Source organism: Sesamum indicum, linkage group LG7, assembly GCF_000512975.1.
Source record: "Sesamum indicum cultivar Zhongzhi No. 13 linkage group LG7, S_indicum_v1.0, whole genome shotgun sequence".
In the NCBI taxonomy this organism is placed as follows: domain Eukaryota; kingdom Viridiplantae; phylum Streptophyta; class Magnoliopsida; order Lamiales; family Pedaliaceae; genus Sesamum; species Sesamum indicum.
Genome location: NC_026151.1, coordinates 9,506,394 through 9,516,393, shown reverse-complemented (window position 1 = coordinate 9,516,393; position 10,000 = coordinate 9,506,394). Strand labels below are relative to the sequence as shown.

The 10,000-nt window shown below is 34.2% G+C and overlaps 2 protein-coding genes across 3 annotated transcripts in view; one reads left to right on the top strand and one right to left on the bottom strand.

The window, feature by feature from the left end:
* The window catches only part of LOC105166822 (NADH dehydrogenase [ubiquinone] iron-sulfur protein 6, mitochondrial), a 1,920-nt gene extending 564 nt beyond the window's left edge, over positions 1-1,356 (bottom strand). Inside the window, exon 1 of the mRNA XM_011086310.2 lies at positions 1,121-1,356. Within this exon, the coding sequence (XP_011084612.1) occupies positions 1,121-1,261 (141 nt within the window). The 5' untranslated portion in view covers positions 1,262-1,356. The remainder of the gene's footprint in view (positions 1-1,120) is intronic.
* The window catches only part of LOC105166819 (protein EXPORTIN 1A-like), a 13,596-nt gene continuing 7,086 nt past the window's right edge, over positions 3,491-10,000 (top strand). Inside the window, exons 1-13 of one of the 2 annotated variants that reach the window (XM_020695395.1) lie at positions 3,491-3,895; positions 6,528-6,644; positions 6,783-6,848; positions 6,948-7,019; positions 7,171-7,278; positions 7,356-7,438; positions 7,671-7,809; positions 7,948-8,016; positions 8,099-8,176; positions 8,284-8,346; positions 8,431-8,475; positions 9,092-9,199; positions 9,279-9,377. In XM_020695395.1, coding sequence (XP_020551054.1) covers positions 3,797-3,895; positions 6,528-6,644; positions 6,783-6,848; positions 6,948-7,019; positions 7,171-7,278; positions 7,356-7,438; positions 7,671-7,809; positions 7,948-8,016; positions 8,099-8,176; positions 8,284-8,346; positions 8,431-8,475; positions 9,092-9,199; positions 9,279-9,377 — 1,146 coding nt within the window. In that variant the 5' untranslated portion in view covers positions 3,491-3,796. The remainder of the gene's footprint in view (positions 3,896-6,527; positions 6,645-6,782; positions 6,849-6,947; positions 7,020-7,170; positions 7,279-7,355; positions 7,439-7,670; positions 7,810-7,947; positions 8,017-8,098; positions 8,177-8,283; positions 8,347-8,430; positions 8,476-9,091; positions 9,200-9,278; positions 9,378-10,000) is intronic. The other variant, XM_011086307.2, reaches the window with a different exon arrangement.

The window sequence follows — 10,000 nt, the reverse complement described above, 5'->3', positions numbered from 1 at the left end:
AAAAACAATAATTTGGATAAGAAAAACAGTGCCCACTCAAACCAAGTACAGGAAGATGGTTCATCAGATGGAAAACTTGCAAATATATTAACCTAACATTTAACAAAAATGTAATTTAGCAAGCAGGAGGGACAATAGAGTGGATCTCAACTCCATCAACCTAAGAACGTAAGGGGGATCGCCTTCTACTAATCTATTTTTGTATACCAGGCCCGATAGAGAAAAGAGTAGTTCTCTGGTAGCTTAAAAAATGATTACCAAAATAGCATGTTCATCACTCCGCCTAAATGATCTGAATTCTTTTCATTTTAGCTCATGCAGTAAGCATTGATGATAGTTGCTGCTCACATGGGTAACTGGACTTGAAATTAATGGCTAGCTCCAGTATGATCCTAATTGTCCACCACCATTAACCAAACAAACTGATAGACAAATACAATTTACTTCTAACATTTTCCTCCCCTTAGTATCCTCAACAGTAAAGGATGCTCGTAAGGTAGATGCTGACAGGAAGTGAGCAAGTTGAAAACATACACACTCAGTGACCCTCTGACATGTCACGTTGTTCCACAGCCAGCTAATCAAAGGCATGAGCTAACAATATCTACAAATACGGATACTATTAATACGCACATGGCAATGAATTATGAAACGCTATATGGCATAATTTTATTTTTCCACTCCATAGCCCTTCTCGTAGTGTAAAGAAAATAAAATTTGAAACATTTGCACAAGCAATCACCACAGCGGATTTAGGGTTAGAAAGCGGCAGAGCACCAGAATGATAAACATCTCTTAGATTTTGAGCTTCTCATTGGTGGGGAATGAACATAAATATGAAGTGAAAACAAATAAAAAGGGGGCATAGTCTAAAATTTTGCTTATATTTCATCCTTTGGCCAATAGCTATAACAAAAGAAAGACGAAAAGGAATACAAAATTCCAATTGGATAAACAAAGAAGGACGAATTTAACACAACGATAAAATTCATAGATCTTCACATCTAAATTTCAAAAATCTTAGATTCCACTTCAACTGAAACAATCATTGACCAAACAATCGGAAAATTTTTCATCAGACACCACATGAATCCCACAAGTGAAAAATATAATTGAATACCTGCATCCATTTGGCGGTGTGAGAGGTAATAACCTCGCTGTTGACAATCCCACTGAGGCTTCGTGAATTGGATGATCCAGTTATGGTTTTCATGAGCTGCGTCGCCATTGTCAATCCATTTCTTCGCCCAAACGCCGCCATTGCTCGGAGCTGTGGTGTAGAGAGACAAAGTTCAGTTTTTTCCTAGAGAGAGAGTGTGCGCGATGCGGAGGCACTGAAATGAAATTGTTGAAACTTTTTGCCCAAAAATACAATGCGGCCCACTAAAATACGATAATTGTATTTGGACCCCAGGATTCTCTTTTAATTAAATAATTTAAATTTGACTCGGTAAAAAAACTGAGGAAATTATATTGATACTTTTTAAATTCAGATCTACAAACACTCAAATACTTTGCAAAATTGCAAATACACTCCTTGAAATTATAATTATAATTATAAGTAAACCTCTATTTAATGATGAAATTTTACGCAAACACCTCATCGCACTAACACGTTCTCAAGATATGGGTTGTTTATGTAATTAGGTCTGACTTTAGAGTGCGCCAATATTATTTAGGTATAATTACATTCTTCTCTCATAATAGTTTATGTAATTACACATAGACCTTATGTAGTTTGAGAAATTATATTTAATACCCCTGAAGTTTGCTTTCATCTAACAAATAAGTCTCCATATTAGTTTAAATTCACTGAATTTGCTGATATTAATAAAAATATTAAATAAAATTTGATATATACTCTTAACTGACTTAAAAAATTGACTTATTACAAGTCAAATAATTTTTTTGGAGTAAACTACCCTTATAACAATGAAGATATATCTCATCACATTCATTAATATGTGAAGACGTATTATGATAATTTGATTAAAAATATTTATTTTGACCTGCTATGAATCAATAATAAGTCAACTGAGGATAAATATATTTTTTCAATTATTTTGTTAATATCAGCATATTCAATGCATTTTAACTAACGAAGTAACTTGTTAGACGGGAGCAAACTTCAGGGGTGTTAGGTGTAATTTTCCAAACTACATGTGTCTACGTATAATTACACCAAAACTCATGGAAAATGAGAGTAATTATCCTTATTATTTATTCCAAAACCCACAGTGCCCAAAGCTGGGAATAAACTGAGTCGAGTGAAATGCATTATCATTCAAGTTTGTTTGAATTATTATAAAATCTGAAAGATGATCTGTATATTGATCGAATCGAGTTAATTCAGTTTTCATTAAAACATACAAGTCAAGCTTCGATACTTAGCAGTTTGGAGATATATTTTATTATTTTTATACTAATAGACTCAAGTTCGAACCAAACTTTAAATCTCATGAAACAAAAGTTATGTTAAATTTAACGAATTGAACTCAAATGATTTTTTAGCAATTTATTTCAATTAAGTATCGAATAATTTGATTTATTTTCAAATATTACCCTGCCAAAATCTACCATATTAATCAATACCGTGAATCTTTATTTAAAATTACATCTATATATTTATTTGTCGAGATCAAATTCTACAATAACCATTTCGACATGCTTACTCGAGTTTGCTTACTTGATTTACATATCTAACTATACAATACTTATGTTTTTTTTGTATAATTATAAGAATTTGTCAGGTTATACACAAAAATATATAATGAGAAACATTACACTTACACCATCTTAAAAGACATACTTCTTAATTTTACAAAATACATTTAATATTAATATAATTAATCCTTATTAGTTTGACCACATCATCGATTTTTAGAACTCGAACTTGTCTCTAAGCTAATATTGTAAATACAAAACATAGCGTTTGATTCCCAAATTCAAGCCGTGTTTACTTGTGGATATTTTATCTATCTCATTTAATCTATTGAAATATTTTTCTGCTATTTAAGGTATTTTCTTTGTAATATGAAATATGTGATTGTTCGTGAAAAAAAAAATGCATTATAAACATATTTTACTGTTAAAAAAATATAAGCACGACACTTATTATATTTTATAAATTGCAATTGACTCTCACAAAAATTTGTATAACTATAGATATTTTATCGTTATTTGAAAAAATACAAATATATTCCCTTAAAATTAACGATGCTTTAAAAAATAGAGGGTATTTGTAAATTTTCAAAAGACTTATAATTATAACAAATATTAAGGAAGTCCGTTGTAAGTTATTTTATCTTTTATACATTATATTAACTATTGTGATCACACTTTTATCTTATATTTTAAATTATATACCTAAATTTTTTTTATTCCAATCAAATCCAATTTATTTTAAAATAAAATAAGATGAAATAAAGTGTGGAGCAATCACAATTCACACCCTTAAAACTACACACACATACACACAGTCAGTGTGTGTGTTGGTCTGTCTATCTCTCTCTCTCTAGTATAAAAGGGGAGGGAAGTGGTTAAAACAATTTTCAAAGTCCCTCTCTTTCTCTCTCTAAAATCCCTCTGCTTCAATTTGAAGCTGTCTTTTCAATTTCCAATTCAGTCACCATCCCCCTCTCTCCCTCCTTTTCTCTCATCACAACTTTTTTTACATACATACATAGGGTTTTGGTTTAGTAGGGGCACTTGTGCTCTAGGGTTTTTGAGTAAGCATTTTTTTTGTTTCCTATAAATTCTCCTAGGGTTTTTATTGGTGCTGCTGGTGATATCTTTCATGGCGGCGGAGAAGCTGCGGGATTTGAGCCAGCCAATTGATGTTGCTTTGCTCGACGCCACTGTCGCCGCTTTCTATGGAACTGGATCCAAGGAGGAGGTATGAAGCACTTAATCTAGTTTTCTACAGGCACAGTCAATTTGTTTGGCTGTGTGCTTGATTGTTCAAGAATTTTATGGCTTCTGAGAAGATATTTGATTTTCATTTTTTGGGGAGTATCTCTAGCATCAGTGTTTATTTCTTTATTTTCCACATAAATGTGGAATTAAGCATTCTTGAAATGTGGGACTAGCTTTATTCACTTAAACTGTTCTAAAGTACATATTTCGCAATTATTATATGCTGACGTGTGCTGTGTCTGGTTCACGTGAAATTGCTTGTCACTGAACGCTATTCATCATTGGGGACAGTGGAATTGACATTTTAGAGGGTTTGGAAGGAAAAATTCCATAGTTTTTGAATTTTGAGTGTTGAGCGAAAAATCAAGGTCGTGTGGGCTTTTGCAATCTAAATGAATTCAGAACTTTGAGCTTCAACGGCTTGAAGTATTTGTGTTCATTCTTAGAGTACTGTTTCACGGGAATCTACCAAAAAGTGAAAATTAAGCATTTAATGACTTTTTGCGTTGTGAATCTTGTTTCTGTTTTTCTTTTGTTTGTTTATTTTGCTAGATGCCTTCAGTATTTGTAGTTTAAGTACTGGAGGTCATTGTAAAAAATACTGACCCTGTTCAACTGTTTTGTGGGATTGTAGAATGCTTAAATCTTATAAACCAGCTATACCTTGAGGATCAGAAGTGTTGAAATCTGTGACCTAGCTGAAGTTGATTTATTTTCTCTCTATTCTTTGTGGTTTGCTTTGGGAGCATCTTGGTTATCTATTTAGTAAGATGAAATAAATGGAGTGTCCAATAGTTTGAACAGTTGAAAATGTTTTGGGCCTTGGCACCTGGGAAAAGGTGAATTGTGACGCACTCTGGCCGGTGCACGTAATCTGCTTATATATGTTGGCAGTTACAGTACTCCTTTAATTTTGGTGCATATTTGTAGAGATGTTTCCATACCCTTGTTAAATTACCTTTTGATATAAGTAAGTTGATTACTTGTACCTTTTTTCATTTTTTTGGTTGTGGGCCACTGAGTTAAAATGTTATCAAGGGTTCATAGGCAACTCAAGAAAGAGGAAAGCTCCTCAAAATGGATATTCAGTAAGCCCATAAAATCTGCAGTCTTAATTTGCTATTAGCTTAGAATCTCAGAGTATGAATTACGAGGTGCCAAAGGAACTACAAATGGTAAATTGTTAAATTGGACCTGATATACAACTGAATAACCTTGGTGACACTGGAATAGCTAAAAGTACTCTTAATTACAGGTAATGCTGTTAATAATTCTCTTAACTTATTCTTTCCGACTGATGATTATAGTAATTGCGAATGCATGTGGTTAGGGACAATCTAATATCTTTTTCTTTGTTTTACGTTTTACTGGATTACATATAACCTATTAGGTGCTATTTCTGATTTTAGAAATATATAACTTCACATGTGGTACACAATCTTGTAAACCAAGTGAGGAAGATGTACTCTATAACAGTGTAGTAAGTTACGCCAAAGAGCAATTTTTGTAGACATTTAATCTGTAGTATCTGCATAGAAGATAAGTTTCATGTCCATGTTGTGTTGTCATAAAAAGATATACCAACTTGGACTTCCTAATTAGTTTGGTTGGGTGGTAATAAGATTAAATATTAAAAATAATACTCAGTTCCAAATTATAGGTTTAGTCTGACTCATATGAAATGGGAGCCAAAAGTGTGTAAGCTTTTGTACTTTTACTCCATTGCCCTCTAAAGTAGTGTTTGTCTGCTTGGAATTCGTAGTGCAGCATCATTACTTTACTCAGATAATAGTTTGGGAGTAAAATATTTTCATTTAAGGAAATGAAGCCTTATATTGGGATGTCATAGAGAGGATGTAGGAGCAATAAATTTGGGATGGAGGAGTTTGTTCCCTAATATGAGTAATTTACATAGGTTGGTAAAACATGCAGGATTTAGTCCGAAGGAAATTTTATAAGTGAGATGAAATAATAGTTCCAAGAGGAATAGCCAAGTCTCATAAAGATTTAAGCTGGACAGATATCATAAGAATGCGAGAGGGAAACTAGCCAACTAGCTTTTACTTCATCTGTTCTGTGAGAAAAGCAAGGAAATAATGGCAACTTATATTTGCACTGATGCCACTGTATGAACAGGTGCATCTTCCTGTGAATTGCATTTAGAAACTTGGTTGCGTTTTGTTTAAACTTTCTGCCTCGGAGTCATTCCAGGCAAGAAAGCCTGGAGGAGAACAATTAGCCAAAGGGAAGCAAGATTTGATCCCAAGAAACTTTCTTATGCTACATGTATTTTTCTTTTGCCGACATTTTACAAAACTATCATTTCTGTTTGTTGCGGTGACTTCTCAGCTCCAGATTGTACTTTTGTCTGTTCCATGTGATCTCTCTCTTTGTAATTGGGAATCTTCTTTATTTAGTTTCTGCCCATTTGTTTTTGGTGGTTATTTGTGTGTTTTGTTTTCTACAAAGTTTAGCTTATTACGGCAAGAAGTTGTGCTAACTTAAGATTCTGTTTATGTATAATTTTTGCCTTTGATCTAGATTACAAATAGATTGCAGCTATCAATTGAATACTAATCACTCGACTTCCTGCTTTTGATCTTTCTTGGCAGAGGGCTGCTGCGGACCATATCTTGCGGGATCTGCAAAATAACCCAGAGATGTGGCTTCAAGTGGTTCACATTTTATCTAATACACAGAGTTTGAACACCAAATTTTTTGCTTTACAGGTCTGTTAAAAGTGCCATGACAGTTATCAATCCGTTTCTACCTATAAAAATATCTGCAAAAACTGCTTATTGTCGACTATCTTCAATGCTTCTGTTGTTTTGTGATACTGATGAAGAAATCACTTGCTGCACATGCAGGTTCTAGAAGGTGTTATTAAGTATAGATATGGCATGAAAAACTATATTTCTGAAGTTATAGTTAAGGTGATAAGCCACACCACCCTGGTTATTATTTTTTTGTGGTTATTTTTTGCTTGAAGAGCATGAATGCTTATATTTTCATGAAATGCCATTTTCTGTTAGCTTTCAAGTGACGAGATTTGTTTCCGGAGGGAGAGGTTGTATGTCAATAAATTAAACATTATATTGGTTCAGGTAATATTCTCTAATCCCTCAAATGATGCTCATCTGTATTAATTGCAATATATTTTTTGTGAAAATGTATTAACTGTTTAATTAAAGGCCTCTTGTGATTCAATTTCTCTATGTCATTTAACTAGATTGTGATTGTGTAATTTATTTTCAGATCTTGAAGCATGAGTGGCCAGCTCGATGGCGAAGCTTCATTCCTGACTTGGTTGCAGCAGCAAAGACAAGTGAAACTATCTGTGAGAATTGTATGGCCATTCTGAAAGTAAGTAGTCATGATTCACGACTTGGAATGTGGAGCTTTACATAGCATCTAATTGACTTGAAGATGTTACTTGTCAGCTTCTAAGTGAAGAGGTTTTTGACTTCTCAAGGGGTGAAATGACTCAACAGAAGATTAAAGAGTTAAAACAGTCCTTGAACAGGTAACTGTTCGGTGAATTGTCTGCTGCGTGATTGTTTCTGCCAAAATATTTTCATTAGCTTGTGTTTCAATGCCCTATATCAATTACATTTTGATATTTTTAATTGTATTTTTTCTTGATGTTGTGCATCTAGTTTAGCTGTCTCATGGTTGTTTTTCTATATCTAGCTGCTTTGCAACCCTCTATTCCCCATTTTATTTCATATTCTTGAGAAAATTTTCTGTTCATGCAGTGAATTCCAGCTCATTCATGAGTTGTGCTTATATGTATTGTCTGCATCTCAAAGAGCTGAACTCATCAGGGCTACCCTGGCCACATTACACGCTTTTCTTTCATGGATTCCTTTGGGCTATATATTTGAGTCACCGCTGGTTCGTATTTCTACCTTTCATTTGTTCCCTTGTTTGATGGAGGAATGGAGTTATGATCTTCTGATTTGCCGTGGTACCAAATGTGCTTGTACATCTAAGATCTTTGATGTCCTTAACTTTGTGATTTATGTTTGGCAGCTGGAAACACTATTAAAATTTTTTCCAGTACCTGCTTACCGCAATCTCACTCTTCAGTGTCTGACAGAGGTTTGATCCCTTGCACGTTTAAACTACTTGATGTTGTACTTTGTCCTAACGACATTGTTGGTTGTTGCACGAGTTTTTGCAGATTGCTGCTCTTAGTTTCGGTGACTTTTACAACATGCAGTATGTCAAAATGTATACTATATTTATGGTGCAATTGCAGGTACTGAAGATAATTTCTTTGTGCAATATTGTGGCATGGGCTCTTTTCTTTAAGTTTTAACTTGGTATAACTCAATGAATTAAAATGCTGATTCTCTTGTGTGTTAGGCCATTGTCCCACCCACTACCAACTTTCTTGAGGCTTATGCGAATGGCAATAGTGAGGAGCAGGTGTTTGTTTGAACTAATAAAATTTATAACTGTATCTTGAATCTTTTTATCGTGAGCACTCATTCTGTTATATGATTTTCCCAGGCCTTCATTCAAAACTTGGCATTGTTTTTCACATCATTCTTCAAGGTAACTCACTTTTCTTGGTCTCAGACAAATGGCTAAAACAAAGGCAAGAAGATCCCCAACAATTGGATTGCCGCACTTATTTTGTTGAATCATGTAATGAGGAGACTATCTGGAAATGGATGGCAATTCCTACATATCCTGAGATTTAATCTGTAAATCAATAAATGTAACATAAAGGCTGAGTTCTCACTGCTTTTGGATATATTGTTCTTTTGCACAGATGACATCTTAGTCCCAGATATGTGCATATTTGAGGGTTGTTATTAGATTTTGAGGCATCCCTGGAATTGTAATTACCCATCTGCATGACATGTGAAATTGTGAATGTAATATTGGATATCTCATGTACATGAACTAGTTTATTTAAGTTAGCACAGAAGACTTCATCGCATCAACTCTATAATCTATTGTATATAGTTGATGAATGTGCTTAGTTATTGTAAAAGAGTAAAATTTGTACATTGTAGACTGCTGTTGCAAATAATGTTGTCCTGCCGTTCAAATATTCTATCTTAATCGTAAAAAATTCTTGCCATCTTCTGTTCCTCAGCACATTATGGCCCTTCATGTGCTCGCTGAAATCTTTTAGCTTACTAGCCTTTCTTTAAATGTGTAGTCTCATATACGAGTACTAGAATCTTCACAAGAAAACATAAGTGCGTTGCTACTGGGGCTTGAGTATCTCATCAACATCTCGTATGTAGATGACACTGAAGTTTTTAAGGTACCTGTATTGCTTTATTCTCCTTAAATTTCTCACTTTTCCACAGTATCCTATCAGTGTCTGATTCATGTTGCGGTAGGTTTGCTTGGACTATTGGAACTCCTTAGTTCTGGAGCTGTTTGAAGCTCACCACAATCTGGAGAATCCTGCAGCAACTGCAAACATGATGGGATTGCAGGTGGAATAATTTTTGGATCCCTCATCTCATCTATTAGTTTAAATTTAAAAATCTTGTGGTCTTTTTTGCAATGTTGATGCCAATCTTGTTTGTTTTTGAAATAAATTCAGTAGAATTAACTATTAAGGATATAGGTTCGAGGATGATGAGTTCCTGGATGCTTGTTACAATTTGTTGTTATGGTTGAGGCCATTACAGGGGTTTGAGATGTCCTTGCCCTACTATCTTGGTGCCACATGTGGATTTCTGTTGAGAATATCTATACCTATTGCATGCATCTTTAGGTAGGCACATCAAGATTAAAGTCTGAAGTTTCATAATCCGCAGTGTGTATGTAACACTCTGACTTGGAACGATAGGTACAAAGAGACTAGATTGTAAGCTGTGCTGCTTTTGTAGCTCACTTTGAGTTCTGGATAATTTGGAGTTCCATAGGCTCTATGTGCATGGAGTGAAATCTTTTCTCTTTCTTTCTGATTTTGGAAGGATTTGATGGTTTCTCATGTTAGTTTTCCATGCAAATGCGAACATAGTTGTATGGCTAATTGTTTAATGCTATTCCCCCCTTGTTTATAGGAAAAGGGGGAAGTCGAGGGAACAGAGGAAGAAAAATGTGAAATTGT